This window comes from Onychomys torridus, chromosome 8 (assembly GCF_903995425.1).
Source record: "Onychomys torridus chromosome 8, mOncTor1.1, whole genome shotgun sequence".
Classification (NCBI taxonomy): Eukaryota; Metazoa; Chordata; class Mammalia; order Rodentia; family Cricetidae; genus Onychomys; species Onychomys torridus.
Genome location: NC_050450.1, coordinates 29,277,968 through 29,296,564, shown reverse-complemented (window position 1 = coordinate 29,296,564; position 18,597 = coordinate 29,277,968). Strand labels below are relative to the sequence as shown.

At 42.6% G+C, this 18,597-nt stretch overlaps 1 protein-coding gene across 2 annotated transcripts; it reads left to right on the top strand.

Annotated features, from left to right (window-relative positions):
- The first annotated feature begins 383 nt into the window (after positions 1-383).
- Mat2b (methionine adenosyltransferase 2B) lies at positions 384-17,669 on the top strand. 2 transcript variants are annotated; one of them, XM_036198030.1, is made up of 7 exons: positions 384-778; positions 8,422-8,616; positions 11,119-11,233; positions 11,893-12,045; positions 14,146-14,339; positions 16,028-16,141; positions 16,755-17,669. In XM_036198030.1, the coding sequence occupies exons 1-7, from the start codon at positions 749-751 to the stop codon at positions 16,923-16,925; spliced, it is 972 nt and encodes a 323-aa protein (XP_036053923.1). In that variant the 5' UTR covers positions 384-748; the 3' UTR covers positions 16,926-17,669. The 2 variants fall into 2 exon arrangements, with proteins under 2 accessions (XP_036053923.1, XP_036053922.1); XM_036198029.1 differs by lacking the exon at positions 384-778 and adding an exon at positions 2,885-3,081.
- Positions 17,670-18,597: the final 928 nt, after the last annotated feature.

Below are 18,597 nucleotides of genomic sequence, written 5' to 3'. Positions count from 1 at the left end.
ACTCTACATTTGTGTGTTGCTACCACTAGGGTTTTTAAATTGCCCTTTGAAATTGTCGAATTTAAAAAAGCACAGGGATGGGGCAGGAGAGATGGCTCAGTGGTTAAGATCATTTGTTTCTCTTTCAAAGCAGCCGGCTTCGATTCCCAGAACCCACTTATTGGCTCCCAACCATCCTTAACGCCAGTTCCAGGGAATCCAACAGGTACACATGGTGCTCATACATGCATACGAACAAAACATTTATACGCACAAAATAAATTTTTTGAAAAGCACTGGGGAGTTTTACTGAAGGTTCTGTTACTATTGTGTGAAAACGTGTGGAATATTTCACAACAGGAATCAATGGCAGTGTGCGTCCCACCATTGACTCATTCTCTCTACAAGAGACATCAAAAAGTTGTACCGTGGAAATTGCAGGGCTTTTGTTTGTTTTTGCTTTTGAATAGTTCTGCCATATGGATTTTGGTAACGGATCCTCGCTTGACTTGCAGTTAAACATGAAACTTCTCATTGGGTAGTTTCGAAACTAGCAGGAGGAATCAGCTGCCAGTTTACTGCACGGTGAAAAGCTGCACGAGATTCCTGGATTGGAATGGAAATGCTAATTTAAAAGGTCAAGCGGAGCTGCGCCTCACGTTTTTGGCGTCCGTGTGCTCCGTACGGGCGGAGCGAACAAAGACCGGGCCAGGGAAGCCAGACGCCGAGATTCCTCTCGCCGCTGTTTCCCCAAAATAGTTCTGGAATCATGCCTGAAATGCCGGAGGACATGGAACAGGTAAGAGCTAGCAAATCAAGACCCAGTCTCGCCTCAGCGTCGCCTTAAAAGCGATTCAAAACGACTGGTCAGAGCAGAATGGGTATAAAGAAAATACTAGCCGGTGCCATTTATTTCCTTAAGAACCGTACGCTTGAGACACAGAATAAACTATCTTGGCTTTCTGACCCAGGAAATCAAACTCAGCTCGACAGAAATAAAATGTGAAGCAGAAGGATAGTTTCATTCTCCACATTCAGTGCAGCGGTGGTGCAGGTTCTGTGTAATATAGGATTTAATCCGTGGTGCATGCCTAGCTTTTTCTTGTAGGGCTTGAATCTGCTAATGGGACTTTCAGTTCTAGTTTGCACTCTTTAAGACGTGACCCTCGTCGGAAGTCGGACATTTACTGTAAACATAGAACCTCTTCTTATTAAGCAAAATGACTAAAATGTGCACTTAAATATGTGCTCCTAGAGCTATGCCCAACTTTTGCCCGACAAGTGTCAAACCGTATTCTTAAACGTAGGCAAGCAAACATTTTCACTCACTCACAAGGTTGCACCGGGAATCAAACCGCTAACTGCAGAAATGCTTGAATCTTCCTATTGAGTACATTTTATAATCTCCCTTAGGAAGAGACTCCTTCACACACTCCAACTAGAAACTTGAAACATTCTCACTTTTAAGGAGGATGAGGGATCTTAAACCTGTCCTCTCCTTCGGACTTTTTCTGATTATTCTTGTAATTTAGTGTTAGGTAGCCCTTTCTTTTAGTAAAGGCTTTCTTAAGCCTTTGCCTGGATTAGGAAAAAAAAAAAAAAGGAAAAGTGGCGGGCCTCAGGCTGTCTTTGTTTTCTCTTACAAAGAATTACGTACGTAAGGAATAAATCCTTTAGTGTCATGGGGAGGAAGCTGACAAAAACTTTTCCTAAAGGGCAGCTTAATCGTTAGTTTAAAAATAAACCAGAATTATGAAAATAAGGCCTTTGGGGGAAATCCAGGCAGTGGTCACGTTTTGGGGCCAGTTTTGAAAAATCTTGTCGTGGGTGTCTGGAAGAGAGCAGACTGCTGGGTAGGTAGAAAGTGGGCCAGTCCTTTCCTGGGTGCGGGCTTTTTCAGTGTAAGTTTCACAGGCTTGGCTAGCGCTATACTTTGGAGTTGAACGCTGAGTCAGACACTAGGGGCCGTTGTTCCTCATTAACTTTTAAACAGCCACACAGGTTTGGAAGAGTGCCCGGCTTTGCGCCCTTCCTTGGCTCTATTTTAAGTTTTTGCAGCTCCTGCAAGACTTGGCTAGAGCAGCCCCTGGCAGCGTCCCCTAAGCGACCGTCCACTTAGGGCATTCAGGACACCTGTTAAATCTACTTGAAAGTAGACTGGGCTTGTTAACAGTTCAGTTTCTCGTTCTGTAATTCTTAGAAAAAAAAAAAACGAAGAATCTGCCTTTTAAAAAGTACCCAGATAATATTCTCTCCCACACCTTTTTATTTTTAATTAGCTAAAAATAATTAAACTTTTAAAAAACTTCCCAGCAATTATTTTTAGCATTCCAGAAAAACATAAGGTTCCAGAGATGTTAATGACTCAGAGGACAGCACCTATTTTTATTCTTTCTCCTTGCCTTAGAACAAACGACCAACCACACCTTGCCTGGGTTGGTCGTCCACTCCAGTGAGCTCTGCTCTTAGGAGGGGAAGCTGGAAGATCAGAAGTTCAAGATCATTCCCTGAGCGTGAGACTGCCTAAAACCAACCAAAACCAGCTTTATCGCTGTGTTGATGGGAACACCCTTAGCTGTTGCCTCGCCTAACGTTACAGAAGTTGGAATCTATTTTATATAATACATGCACAGTTGACTCTTTAGGCATTTCGCAGTCTGCATACCTAGAACTCTAGGCCACTCGATTCTTTACACCTTTCACTAGGAAGGAAGAAGCAGACAGAGTGATTAAAAAAACATCATTCCCTCAAACCCAAGGAAGCCTGCAGTCATTGCTCGGCATCGCTAGCCTGTGCTCTATCTCTTTAAGAACTGGCACGTGGGCTGAGAGCGTCCCTTGAGGTCCCGCCCCTTTTTGAATGCGTGGCGGGAGGCGGCCAATCAACAGCCGCAGCCATGGCGGCGGAAGCCGGAAGCGGTGGCCCGGGTCAGCCAGGGCCTAGGGGAGGAGGGCCAAGGGCGCGGGCGCTGTGGCCCCCGGCTGTGCTGCGCAGGAGGAGGCTGCGGTCGCGACTGCGGCGGCGCGAAGACGGCTGGCATGGTGGGCCGGGAGAAAGAGCTCTCTATCCACTTCGTTCCCGGCAGCTGCCGGCTGGTGGAGGTGAGGTGTGGGGCGTGGAGCCCTGGGTGGCGCCTCTGAGTTTGTTTACCTCGCTCGCCGCAGGGTTCCCGGACGCCGCTGCAGCCAGGAAGCGGGGAGGTGGAGGCCCCCCAGCCGCCGCGCAGGGCTCGTTTCCATTTGAGTTCTGGATTCATCATCTTTGTTCTGTGTTCCTGGGTCTTTAAGGAGAAGGGAGGGTGGCTTTTCGTAAATGACGGCGTTGGGGGCTGTCACCGTGGTGAATTCAGAGTTTGCACGGGGCACATTACTTCGGGCACTTGTGTGGATGTTAGTATTTCCCAGTAGGCGATTACTGTTAACGTTCAGTCTCACGGGGGAGAAAACAGGCATAAAGGGTCACTCGAGTTTAGTTAGTAAGGTTTGAGCAGGAATTCCAATACAGATCTGTTTGGCCCTTGGCCCCCTAGGGTTTCAACCCTTGCTTGTTAAGACTACTGAGATTTGGGAGTGTCTGGTAAACTTGCCCTGCCTCTTCCCAAATCCGACCCACCCTTCGGTTTCCAGCCCCTTAGCATTCGCTGACCTACAGAATGTATCCAGCACAGTTGATAAGACTGTTAATTCCCAAACCAATTTGTCTTGTAAATAGAAGAAAGGATAGGAGGTGGTCAGTTTTGTTAATGCCAAAAAATATTTATTTGAGACAGGGTCTTTGCTGGCTAATTTTATGTCAATTTGATACAAGCTAGAGTCACTGCAGAGGGTGCCTCAATGAGAAAATGACTCCATAAGATTGGGCTTCAGGCAAGCCTGTAGGGCTTTTGTTCGGTTTTTTTGTTTGTTTGTTTGTTTTTCCGAGACAGGGTTTCTCTATGTAGCTTTGGCAAGAGCTACCAACGCCCGTGGCATTTTCTTAATTAGTGATTGATGTGAGAGGGACCAGCCCATTATGGGTAGGACCTTCCCTAGGCAGGTGGTCCTGAGTTGTATTAGAAATCAGGCTAAGCAGGCCAGCCATGAGGAGCAAGCCAGTAGGCAACACTTCTCCATAGCCTGTGTGGGCTCCTACCCCCCCCCCCCCCCCCCAGGAACCTGACTTTCTCCAGTGATGAGCAGTGATGTGAGAATGTAAGGCAAGTAAACTCCTTCCTCCTCAGCTTGCTTTGGTTATTTTTTCTCACAGAAATAGTTACTCTAACTAGAACAGGTTCTGTCTGTTTAACCCTACCATCCTGAAACTCACTATGTAGACTGGGCTGACCTTGGGCTCAACAGAAATTCCCCTGCCTGTACATCCCAAGAGTGCTGGGATTAAAGACAGGGGCCACCAGCTGTTAATGCAAAATTTTTATATTTGGGTGACGGTACATTCAGTATTGTCTCCAAATGACTGGGGCTTAGCCAACTTTCAGATTTATTTACAGTTCCAGACTGTTGACAGTATGTGACCGTATGTACACATGTAAGCTTAATGTGTTAAAAGCAAACTAGAAAGTGGAAAGTGGTATGCTGGGTGTAACTGACTAGAATGCCTATAATCTTGGCACTCAGGAAATTAGTAGTGATGGGTAGATGTGATTGCTTTTCAGCATGGTGGGATATATAGGTGGCTTTTCATGTTTTGTTTTGTTTTTGAAACAGTGTCTCTGTATTCATGACTGGCCTTGAACCAATGGAGATCTGCCTGGCTCTGCCTCTGCCTCCACCTCTGGTGGACTGAGATTAATGGTGCTACTACACCCAGCAATGTTTTCCATTTAAAAAGAAACAACCGTACAGTAGCTGGGCATGGTGGCTTATGCTTTAAGCCCAGCACTCTGAAAGCTGAGGTTGGAGGATTTCCAGGTAAGCCAGGCTGCATAGTGAGACCCTGTCTCAAAGCAAAACAGCAACAGAACAGTACAGACAGCTGTGCTTTGCAGGCAGTTGTTGCTGCCTCAGCCTGTACGATTGACATTTACTCTGGTCACTCTGAGGGTTGGCTTAGTTAATGCTAGAGAAGCAACCCTTATTGAGTTCCCGTTAAGAATACTGCCTGTGGGTTTAATGGGGAGGGAGACAGCCAGTTGGGCTAGTCCCATCTGAATTCCTTTCCTACTTAAGCAGTCTGGACATCTTTTCTTTTCCTTTTCTTTTTTTGGTTTTTGGTTTTTGGAGACAGGGTTTCTCTGTGTAGCTTTGGAGCCTGCCCTGGAACTGGCTTTATAGACCAGGCTGGCCTCGAACTCACAGAGAGTACACCTGTCTCTGCCTCCCGAGTGCTGGGATTAAAAGTGTGCGCCGCCACCACCACCTGGCTACTTTCTAGTTAATGACTTTCTAGTTACTAGTACTAGATTACAGGAGCACACCACACATGTTTCTTTTTAAAACCCAGTTTTCTTTTTAAAACATTTGTGTGTGTGTGTGCTAAGTGTATAGATGTGTACCCTGTGTGTCCAATACCTACTGAGACCAAAAGAGGGTGTCCATTCCACTAGAGCAGGAGGTACAGGAGGTACAAGCTGCCCAGTGTGGATGCTAAGAACCCAGTTCTGATTCTCTGCAAGAGCAACATTTTTTTTTTAGATTTATTTTTATTTTATGTGTATGGTGTTTTGCCTGCATATATGCTTTCTCACCACATGCATGCAGTACTCTTGGACCTCCAGAGAGGGTGCTAGTGTCCCAGGAACTAGAGTTACAGATGGTTGTTAGCCCCCATGTGAAATCAAATCAGGGTCCCCCAGAGGAGTAGTCAGTGCTCTTAACCTCTGGGCCTCCTCCAGCCCCATGGGTTTTCTTATGTGGTGTTTCCCCGGGCATCTTCATGGTATTTATTACATGTTAGTGTTTTCTGGATCTACTAGACTTGACATGTTTTGACCCCTTTCATTTCAGAGATGTGTGTGTGTGTGTGTGTGTGTGTGTGTGTGTGTGTGTGTGTACACAAATGTGGTTCTTGAGTCAGGGTCTTGCTATGTGGTCCTTAATGGCCTGGAGTTCCCTCTGTAGACCAGACTGTTCTTAGTTGGCAGATAGTCTCCTGCTTCTGTCCCCTGGGTGCTGGGATTAGAGATTATCACCACACCTGTTTTGTTTGTTTGTTTGTTTGTTTGTTTGTTTTTCTTTTTGTTTTTCAGAGCTGAGGACCAAACAAACCCAGGGCCTTGTGCTTGCTAGGCAGGTGCTCTACCACTGAGCTAAATCCCCAGCCCCCACCATACCTGTTTTACAGTTGTTTTCTTGACAAAGTTCAAAGAAAATATTTTGCCAGCTTGTGTCTTCATTTTCATAAATTTCCTGGCTTAGAGCCGAGTGGTGTTACAGCTGCCACATGAAATTTCTTTAACTCCTAAAAGAATGTTTTGAAGTCGGTTGAGTGAAAAGCCTCGATGTTTTTGTGTGCTGCCTTCCTGATCCTCGCCCACCAGCCTCTTGACTTCAGCTTCCATACATGTTAGAAACACCTGGTTTGGTGTTCTTAAGTAATGTATGTATACTTACTAAATCATTTACCTAAAATTAGGGCTCAAAATGTCTTTGGCTAGTGCTTTTGTAAAAGGTTTTTTGCCAGCTGAGAATTTGGTGACTTTAACAGAAATAGGTCCTCATGATAAACTTAATGAAATTTCCAGCTGTGGAGCTCATACTGGGCTTACAGGTGTGTGACACCATGCCAGCTTAAAATACTATTTTTAAAAAAGGAAAAGTTGGCTTTACTTGAGAATTTGGCAGGAAAATGTTGCTTGATTTTTGGAACTTTGCCTTGAACATACAGAATTTAAATTATTTCTTAAGCTTTTTAAAATTTATGGGAACACGAATATTTTTCTCAGTAGCAACGCAGATCAATTTAAAATTTTCTTTACTATCTGTATCTGTAAGGATTCTGTGTAAGTAAATTTAGTACTGACTGAGGGACATACGTTTGCTCAAATTTAGAATATATGTTTTAAGGGTCAAATCAATTTTATTCCAAATAAACTCTTGAAATGCTGACCGATTTCAAACCCACCAAAATAAGACATGTCATCTGAGTCTTTGCGTTTTCATAATGTCTTTGAAGAGGTGGAATTTTGTTGACTGCTCGTCAAGGTGACAGGATCACTTCATCAGTCATAAAAGCAAAATAACTGCCATTAATATATGAAATCTAAATCAAATGGGGAAGTTACTTGTGATTTATCTTAGGTTCTTTTTCTTGATTATTAATACTTTGTTCCTTTAATTTTCCTTTGGCTCTTTTTTTTTTTTTTTTACTAGTTTGGAAGATTTTAATTTTAACTTATTCATTAAAAAATTAAACTTATTGTACATTCATGAGTGTTTCATCTGTGTGTATGTCTGTGCACCACATGCATGCCTGGTGCCACAGAGGCCAGAAGAGGCCATCAAGTTACAGATAGTTTTTAGCTGCCATGTGGGTTCTGGGAATCAAGAAGAGCACCCAGTGTTCTTAACCACAGAGCCATCTCTCCTGCCTCTTATTTTTTATTTTAGTAGAAAGAGAGAGAGAGGGTCTACTTACGGGAATGCAGTTGCTCTCAGAGGCCAGATCTGGAGCTTGAGTTATAGGTAGTTGTAAGCCACTCAGTGTCTATCTTCTGCAAAAGCAGTATGTGTTCTTAACCACTAAGCCACCTCTCCAGTCCCAAAGGGACTGATTATTAAAACTTACCAACTGGGGACTGGAAAGATAGCTCTATGGCTTAGAGTACTTTGTTGATTTGCAAAGCCCCAGGCTCAGTTTCCAGCATCTACCTGTTAGCCCACTGCCTGTGCTCAAGTTCCGGGAGATTTTATACCCTCTTCTGAACTCCCCAAGCATGCATGCAGGCAAAACACTCATACACATAAAATAATTAAAAACCAAACTCATTAACTCATACAGTTGTTGATGCAGTTTGATTGATCTAGCTTTTTTTTTTGGTGGAGGCGGGGGCAGCGTGTCGAGACAGAGTTTCTCTGTGTAGCTTTGCGCCTTTCCTGGAACTCACAGAGATCCGCCTGGCTCTGCCTCCCGAGTGCTGGGATTAAAGGCACCACCACCACCTGGCAATTAATCTAGCTTTAAAACTGACTTTTTAGGTATGTGTCATTAATTTAAAAAATACTTATTCAGGTATGTATTTGGTACACAATAATGGCACTTTTTTTTATTTTTTTTATTTTTATGTATACAGTCTTCTGACTGCGTGTGTGTGTCCCTGCAGGCCAGAAGAGGGCACCAGATCTCATTACAGATGGCTGTTAGCCACCATGCGGTTGCTGGGAATTGAACTCAGGATCTTTGGAAGAGCAGCCAGTGCTTTTACCCTCTGAGCCATCTCTCCAGCCCAGCACCTCATTTCTTTAAGAGAATTGTTTTCAAACTATGGCTACCCTTTCTACTTCTAGGAGGAAGTAAATATCCCTAGCCGGCGTGTTCTAGTTACCGGTGCCACGGGGCTTCTTGGCAGAGCAGTTTACAAAGAATTTCAGCAAAGTAACTGGCACACCATTGGCTGTGGCTTTCGAAGAGCAAGACCAAAATTTGAACAAGTGAACCTGTTGGATTCTGAAGCAGTTCATCACCTCATTCATGATTTTCAGGTATGACTTTGTATATTGAAGTTGTATATGCATTTTACTAAGAGTTCTCTGGATTATACAGAAAGTGTGCATGCTGACTGGAAGTTGTGCTTGAAACTGTAACCTGTTGAGCAGCAACAACACAGCTCACACTTTTTTTTTTTTTTTTTTTTTAACTTGTGGTGGTGCAGGTGTGGGAGCCAGGGTTCCCAGCATGCTGGGCAGGTACTCTACCCCAGAGCCAGATCCTCCTCCCTGTCCGGTACGGCCTTGTAGAGTGGCACAGCTTGTATTTATGCAGTGTTTTCCTAATAATATTGCCTTATAAATGTTTGGGTGTTATCTGGGAACTGGGGGGAAAAAACTTATTATTTTTGCTTTAGAGCCAAGAAAGTACAGTCGGGGATTTCAGTAACCTGTTTGTTGTGATCTAAGAAAAGTTAGAGGGAAATAGAGATGCTGTTCTTTCTCCTTATCTAATTTTAGCTTTGGTTCTTTCTAAAGGTCTGGCTCCAAGAGCTTGGATACCAGAAATACCAAGGAAACCCAATTTTAGGCTGCATGCCCAAAGAGTGTACTATATGAAGTCTGTGATGGGCTCAGGATGCTGCATTTGAAGCATCCAGAGTCTGAGCATTTAAGCTTAAAAACAGTTCTTAGATTATGCCTCCTGGAGCAGTTGTAGAGGAAATTGGGTGTGTGGGAACTCATTGTCTCTCACTCTTTCTCATTTTAAGATTATTTTTATCTGTTTTCTGTGTGTGGATATAGGCAGAGTTTTTCTGTGTCCTGGCAGTCACTCCCAAATAACCACACAGAGACTTATTATAACTGCTCAGCCGATAGCTCCCGGCTTGTTACTAGCTAGCTCATACATTTTAAATTAACCCATATTTCTTGCCTACACCCTGCCACATAGCTTGGTACCTTTTCTCAGTAAAGCAGGTTCATCTCCTTTTCTCCTCCTTTCGTGATTCTGGGGCTCACCCTTCTTTGTGCTCTCCTTGTCTGCAAGTCTTTTTGTCTGCCTACCCTCTGCCTGTCCAGCTATTTGCCAACCAGCTTCTTGCCAACCAGCTTCGTTATTAATTCATCACATAGTGTGAAGTAATATTTCACATATGGGTGTTTGCGTGCATGTATGTCTGTGCAGTGCGTGTGTGTGGTGCCTGCAGAGGGCAGAAAAGGGAGAGTCTGCCTGGTGAAACTGGAGTTAGAAATGGTAGTTAGCCGTCGTGTGGGTTCCAGCCCCCAGCACACTGACTGTTAACACCAATCTTGGTTCTTGCTCTATTTAATCCTTTTGCATTAAAAAAGCCTTCTCTCTGTAGATGATCTCCTGCGTCACTTTGTGTGGTGTATCTGGGGCCCTTTAGTTTGTTTTCTGTTTTTAAACTAATATGACTGATGTGAGTGGGCCTTGGTTGTATAAAAACACAGGCTGAATATACCAACGATTGCAAGCCAGTAAGCAGTGCACCTGGCCTCTGTCTCACTTCCTGCTGCAGCTCCCTTCACTGATGTACTTTGGTGTATAAATGGAATAAAACCCTTCCCCCTCCCCCCCCACCAAGTATTTTTGGTCTATAGTAGTAGGAAACTAACTAGAACATGATGGCTTACTGCATTTCTGGTCAGATGGATACACAGGTTCTGTAGATAGTTGATTCTGGTTAAATGACTGATCGAAAGTCTTGAACTTAAACATTTCACTTGCAACTGATACTACTTGCCTTTTGTCATGAAGTCATTAAATGCTAGGGCTGGAGTGGCAGAGCACTTAGTGTGTGTGGTGAGACCTGGGGTCTGATAAGTAAATAAGTCATATTCATGTATGTGACAACCCTTCCTTTTCTACCACATTGGGATAGCAGTCTTATTTTGATTACAGAGATAGTTACTAATCGTTTTTTCTGCATTTTTAAAAATAATCTTTTTTTTTTTAAAGAATTTTTTTATATTTTATGTATGAGTGTTCTGCACGCCAGAGGAGGGCATCATATCCTCTTATAGATGGTTGTGAGCCATCGTGTAGTTGCTGGGAATTGAACTCAGGACCTGTGGAAGAGCAGCCGGTGCTCTTAACCACTGAGCCATCTTTCCAGCCCTTTTTCTGCATTTTTGTCTAAGGATTACTAAGTTGTTTCTTACCTTGGCTAGGGATGTAGCTTGGGGTTACATACCTGCCTAGTGTGTGATGTGTGTGCAAAGTGTGCAGGGTTCTGGGATCCCTAGCACTGCCCAAAACAACCCAAAAAACCAAATCCAACAAAATAAATTGTTCTATTCTTTTGCAGCCCGTGTGTGTGTGTGTGTGTGTGTGTGTGTGTGTGTGCGTTGTTTTGTTTCATTTTTTTGAGGAAGAATAAGGAAATATGAGAAAGCTATTAAAAATTAAATGATTTATTATTAATTGAAGGAATTTTGGCCCAAGAACCTTTTCTTTCTCTGAAGTTACTCTAAGGAAGCCATAGTTCTGTGTTGCTTTCCATTTTGAGTTAAAACTCAATGTTTATCTTTCAGCCTCATGTCATAGTACATTGTGCCGCAGAGAGAAGACCAGATGTTGTTGAGAGTCAGCCAGATGCTGCTTCCCAGCTGAATGTGGGTGCCTCTGAGAATTTAGCAAAAGAGGCAGGTAATGGTACATCGTCACTGGATTTTTTAAGACATGCCTATTTTATGTTTGTGAATGTTTTGTCTGCATGTATGTCTGTGTGCCATATGTGTCCCACCTTCAGACCCCTGGAACTGGAGTTCCATGTGGGTGCTGGGAACCAAACCCAGATCCTCTACAAGAGCAGCCAGTGTTTTTGGTTTTTCGAGACAGGGTTTCTCTGTGTAGTTTGGTTCCTGTCCTGGATCTTGCGCTGTAGACCAGGCTGGCCTCAAACTCACAAAGATCCACCTGGCTCTGCCTCCCAAGTGCTGGATTAAAGGTGTGCGCTACCACTGCCCGGCATACAACCAGTATTCTTAGCTGCTAAGCCATTTCCCCAACCTCTCTGTGTTTTTGTTTGTTTTGTTTTTGTGACAGAGTTTCTCTGTTACCCAGGCTGTTCTGGAACTCGCTTTGTAGACCATGCTGGCCTCAAAAGAAATGTCTGCACTGCCTCCAGAGTGCTGGGATTAAAGGGGTTACCACCACCACGCCCAGTTTCACTGGGGTTTCTAAGTTGAAAGTTTTATAGCTCTCTTACATGTGTTTTTGTATAAGGAAAAAAAAAAAGAACAAAAACCACAAACAAAACATTCCAAGCAAAAGTAATGAAATAGACTTATCTTTTCTTTTTGTAGCTGCGATTGGAGCATTTCTCATCTACATTAGCTCAGATTATGTGTTTGATGGCACAAATCCCCCTTACACAGAAGAAGATATACCAAGTCCCCTGAATCTTTATGGCAAAACAAAATTAGATGGAGAAAAGGCAGTCCTGGAGAATAATCTAGGTAAGGTCCAGTATCTTTGGCTCCTGATCATTTTTGAAGACTGTTGTGTTGTTTATGAAGAACATATTCTTAATTTATAAAAATATCCAGAATAGCGAGACCGTGTGTGTGTGTGTGTGTGTGTGTGTGTGTGTGTGTGTGTGTGTGTGTGTTACATGCCTGAACTCCTGGCACTTGGAAGCTGGGTCAGCGAGGTTCTATCCTCCCTTCTTACAGTTAAAAAAGGAAAGAAGAGGGGACATGGGGACTGTAGATGACTAGAAATTAGAGTATGGACTGGTAAGATACCTTGGTAGGTAAAAGTGCTTGCCACCAACTGATGTGTTCAATTCCTGAGACCTACATTGTGGACAGAGATCCACTCCTCTAAGTTGTCCTCTGACCCTCACACTTGTGCGCCCCTTCCCCCACTCCCACCTCCACAGAAATAAATGTAATAAAATTTTTGAGGCATCCTATATACCATGATCTTTTTCTTTTTTTTACCATGAGCATTTATGAGTACATACATAAAAATAACCTCTTGAAAAATAAATTAAAAGAAAATGTAACGGGAGTATAAAATCTCTCCTGTGTGCTGATTCCTCAGGAAGACAAAATAAAATGTGGTTTCTTAAGAGAGATATTTTTCAAGTGTTTGCGTTTTGATCCATAATCTGACTTTCTTCCCACGTCTTTGTATCTCATTTATATGTGGTGCCAGTTCGGAGGAGACTTCTTCCTGTCTGTGGGAGCATCTTGCTCAACTTCATTTCTGTCTGTTTAGCACCATGCTCAACATAATGATCCCTGTGGGAACTGATGCCTTAGGTTGTAGTGTGCCCCTGAAAATAGCCACCAGCTTGTAATGCCCTCATTTACAGACATTTAATTTGTTGGGGTTTTGTGTTTGTTTGTTTTTATTTTTTTAATGTTCTAAGTTATTCTGTATCAGTGATAGAATGCTTGCTAAGCATGCATGATGCCCAAGGTTAAATCTCTAGCACCACCAGACAAAGAAAATACATAAAGTAAATAAAATAAATATATATAAGTCAACCATGCAAAAGTCTCCCTAACATCAATCTCCCTTCTTGCTCTGCTTCATGTTGCTGCTACAGTACACAGAATGGATCGCTTATAAAGAACTGGAATTTACTTCTCACAGTTCTGGAGGTTGGGAAGTGTAACATCCAAGAGCTAGCCTGTGGTAGAGGCCTCCTTTCTGTTTGTCCTCAACCAAACTGGACAGCTTCCCATTAAGCTCTTTCAGAGTGGTGTCTTCATGACCTAAACATCTTCCCAATGCATCTCTCCCAAACCAACCACACACACGCACATGCACTCACATGCACTCTGTTGGACTAGGAATTAAATTTGAATATATAATTTTGGAGTGGGTACAACATTCAAACCACAGCAAGACCTGTCTTTACTTGCTCAGTAATTATAAAAGAAAATACATGTCTACTTTGTTAAAAGTGCTAATAATCTAAAAGTATCAACCCCTCACCAGGTACCAGTATAAAATCTAACATTGAACACTTCTTCAGCCATGGTCGTAAGTGACCACTCAACCCTACCTCCCCGCCCCCCAGATTGATCAGTTTTTGATTGGTACTTTTGTGTGTGTATACTTGGCCAGATCCAGTGATGATTAATTAATCAAACACTTGGTTGTGTATCTTCTAGGGAGTAGAGTGTTATTTACATAATCACAGGGTGTTGACCAGTCCGGAGAAAACCTTACACTGATGTATTCCTGCTATCGTACACAGAGCCTGTGTAGATGGTTTCTCACTTGTCCCAAAATTGTTCTTTAGTGCTGTTGTCTTTCGCTTGACCTCCAGTCAGGAGTAGTCTTTGCATTTGGTTGTCCAGATAGGCTCTGTTTTTAATGGGTGTAATGACCAATTAGATAAGAATTCTGTATGTGACAGTAGATATTTAAAACAATCATGGCCACCTTTGAGTTCAGTTATGAGCTACAGCCCATTCTGGTATATTTTTATTAAAAGGCAAGGTTTCCACTTTGCTATTGTTTAAATCCACACAACTTCTCTTTATATCCAAACTTGGGGAAGAGGCAGCCATAAAGTACCTGTGCGCATTGTCCCCTAGGGGCTGCTGTCTTGAGAATTCCTGTTCTGTATGGGGAAGTTGAGAAGCTTGAGGAAAGTGCGGTGACTGTCATGTTCGATAAGGTACAGTTCAGCAACAAGTCCGCAAACATGGACCACTGGCAGCAGAGGTTCCCCACACATGTGAAGGATGTAGCCAGTGTGTGCCGGCAGCTGGCAGAGAAGAGGATGCTGGTGAGTCTTGGGAAGGATGGGGCCTGACTTCTGTCTTAGTGAGAGTTCTGCTTTCCTGTGCTGAACCTCCATGGGTGTACACAGATTATCACAGACTGAAAGGTAAACATGCTTTTTAAAAGCAGGAAACCAGACAGAAGCTGTTCCTACCGAGGAGTGGCTGTATTCGTGAGGTCTGTAGAATGCAAGCCACCCTGTCTCTGCCTTCTAGTGCTGGGAGTAGAGGCCCAGTGCATCAACTACACCCAGTGAGAGTTAATTTTTTTTTTTTTTTTTTTTTTTTTTAGTTTATTACACATGTGTGTGTTTTCGTGAATTTATGTACACCACATGCATGCAAGTATCCAAGGAAGCCAGAGGCCATTGGATCCCCTGGGAACTGAACCCAGATCCTCTTTTAACTACTGAGCCATCGATCCAGCCCAGAATGGGTATTCATTTTAAGCATTTGGTGAAGTTGGCATTAAATAGAATGTCCATAAGAAGACGGGGAACAGGTTGGGGATTTAGCTCAGTGGTAGAGCGCTTGCCTAACAAGCACAAGGCCCTGGGTTCGGTCCTCAGCTCTGGCTGTTCCAGAGGTCCTGAGTTCAATTTCAGCAACCACATGGTGGCTCACAACCATCTGTAATGAGATCTGGCGCCCTCTTCTGGTCTGCAGGCACACATGCAGACAAAACACTGTATACACAATAAATAAATTAAATCTTTAAAAAAAGACGGGGAACAGTTTAGTTTGGAGTAAAATAATGCTGGTCACAGCATGACTGACTGCATTTCTGTATTATATTAAAATTATACTGGTGTGTGCTGGGGGAAACTGACCCTTTCTTCAAACAGGTGGAAGGCAAGTACTAACCACAGGTTGTCCTTTGACCTCCACACATGTACTGTGGCATGCACACCTGAGTTCACACACATGCAGTTAATCCTACTATATCATGAGACTTTGAAAATCTGTAAAAGCAGGGGAGGAAGCAAGACTGAAAGTTAATATAGCATGCATGGCAATGTTAAGAGTATTGAATTAGTTCATCTCTTTAGGTTTCTTGAGATGGCTTCACTTTGTTACTCAGAGTGGCCTTGAACCCCTGTGTAGCTCAGGCTGCCTGTGCATTCGAGGCTCTTTCTGCCTCATCTTCCCCAAATGCTCGGATTACTGGCATGTGTCATTGTGCTTTTCAGGTTCAGGTTCATTTTTAAATGGTTTTATAACTGATCTTGGTGGTGCACACTTGTAATACCAGCATTTGTAAAAGCAGCAGGCTCAAGAGGATTCCTATGAATTCTAGGCCCATTGTCTGTATATTGAGCCAAGGCTACGGAGCAAAACTTTCCTTAAAACCAACAGCAAGAGTGAGGCTGAAGATTGGTTCAGACAGTATGGAAGTAGGCTGTATAAGATCATGTCTCAAAACTATTGTTTTTATTTTAACTTAGACTAATTTAAAATGTCAATTAAAATTAGTCACTATCTCTAAATTAGAACCATTTGTATTTTTATTTCAAAAAGTTATTTCTATAAATTGCTTTTAGTGTTGGAATATTGTATACATTTGATGTTAGGTATTTTGAAGAAGATTTTCAAAAAAGGTAGGTTTGCATTTTGATTCTTGCACCTTTAAAATTAAATTAAATTTCTTGTCAAACCTTACCATTGACTCCCCCCCCCCCCCCTTTTATGTCAGGACCCATCCATTAAGGGAACCTTTCACTGGTCTGGCAACGAGCAGATGACCAAGTACGAAATGGCATGCGCGATTGCCGATGCCTTCAACCTCCCGAGCAGTCACTTAAGACCTGTAAGTCTCCTGATTGACACCTCCCTCCTGACTTCCTAAGGCTGCTGTATGTTATTGATAACATTTTCCTGTTTGGGGTAACTAATCAAAGTGAACTTGGTTTGGATCTTGAGAGTATCTGGTGGTAAATTATCCCTCAAGTAGTCAAGAGTATTGAAGTTTATAGAGAAGTATGGAGGAGGCGGGTGTGGAAGGAGGAGGAGGGTACTTGCTGTAAAGCCAGACAACCTGAGTCCATCCACATGACAGGAGAGAACTGATTCCCATTGTCTGTATTCTGACCTCTACAAGAGCATATACTCCTTCCCTACCTCTTTCTCTCTCACCTACCCACACAGAATTTATTTAGTTTTAGTTTTTCAAGGATTGGCCTTGAACTCGCAGAGTTCCATCTACCTCTGGGTCCTGAGTGCTGGGATTAAAGATGCCTGTACCACCACTACCTGGCTGATCTTTTTTTTTTTTTTAAAGTATTGTCTAGATGGCAGCATGTTTATTTTTCTAGCTCTAAAAAGAGATTTTTTTTTGCCTAAAGGAAAGCTGAAATAGAGTTATCAAGTCTCAACATGTTACTTCCTTTACACATGATTTGTTTTTGTTTTTTTCTTTAAAGATTACTGACAGCCCTGTCATAGGAGCACAACGCCCCAAAAATGCTCAGCTCGACTGCTCCAAATTGGAGACTTTGGGCATTGGCCAGCGGACACCATTTCGGATTGGAATCAAAGAATCGCTCTGGCCTTTCCTCATCGACAAGAGATGGAGACAGACCGTCTTCCATTAGTTTATGTGTTGTGTAGTTTTTTAAATGAAAAGGATAGTATGTGGCACTTTTTCAAGAATAAAGGAAATAGTTTTGTATGAGTACTGCTTAATTGTGACTCATGATCCTTCAGGTGAATGATGCTGTTGCACTAGGGGAACGTCGGACAGACTGAGGGCAGCGATGCCTGGTTTGCAGGCATGGCTTTCTGCGGATTGTTTTGTTCTCGATTACCTTGCTGTTCAAGTCATGTGAATTATGATTCTTAATGTCCGAGAGCTGGGATAAAGCAGACTGTTGACTTTGGGTGAGATGCATTGTCCATTCCTATAGCTCCCTTTTTTGTTTTGTTTTGTTTGTTGACTTTTGTATATTGATAGTTTCAGTGTGTGTAGACTCCTATAGAAATCATCGGTATTCATCATTTGCTTTGCTTGAGCCCAGATCAAAATGCTTGAAGAAAAGAAAACTTTATTTTTGCAACTTTGAGTATGGTTTTTATGCTTGATTCTTCCATGTGTTATGTACATGAGAACTTGTATAGCTTGACACCCCACCTTCATAGCACCATGTGGCGAACAAACACAGAGAGTGCGTGTGTGTGTGTGTGTGTGTGTGTGTGTGTGTGTGTATTTTTTAATATAAATACATATCTGTGTCTTTCACTCTGTCACCAAGTGAATTTCATACATGTGGTTATAATAATGAGCCTTGTATGTCTTTTGATCACTTATGAATAATAATAAATACTGCTGGCATGTAACACTTTGGTTTCTTTTTTATGTAAAAAATATATACAATTTTAATTCTTTGAGAATTTCAGACAGTGTATTTTGATCCTATTCACCCCTACGCCCTAGCTCCTATATCCACCCCCACCTCTAGCATCTTTTTTTTTTTTTTTTTTTTTTTAAATACGGAGTCCAATCTGCTGCCCTTGTACACCATGGGTGTGGTCCCCGCTGGGTCAACCATGCTCTTTAACTGTCTTCTCAGAATTGGTTTCTCTTTCTTTCATTTTGCTTCTTTTTAATTGTAATTACTGCTAGGCATGATGGTACATATCATTTATCCCATAAGAAGCAGGTAGATCTCTGCCTTGGAGGCCAGTTTGGTCTAAATAGCAAGTATCAGGCCAGCCAGGGCTACATAGTGAGACTTTGTCTCATGAAAATGTAATTATTCCTTTGTTTTAGTTTTTACGTTACATACTTGCAGTATCTGATATGTAATAATCAGCATACAGTGTGGTATAGGGTAACAGTTGAGATCTAGAAGTAGCTTCTTGTACCAACTGAATGAGAATCAACTCCATAATCTGGTTACATTTTCCACTTAGGATGTGCTACCAGAAGGTTGTGCAGTGTCTCAGTGCCTCCTCTGGACAGTCATTTTCAGATGATCTTAGCCTCAACACTGTCTTCACTTTTTAAAGTTTACCTAGATTTTGGGGAATAGAGTGGATCTTGGTTTTGGTTACAGCAGCAATCCCCAGACTGCATTATGTTTTGGAATTTACTGCGTAATTTATGATACCATTTTAACCTTGGCCTGATGCACTGAAATGGAATATAAAAAATAAAGCCAGCCAGGCGGTGATACCGCATGCCTTTAGTCCCAGCACTTGGGAGGCAGATCGAGGGTGGATCTCTGTGAGTTCGAGGCCAGCCTGGTCTACAGAGCGAGATCCAGG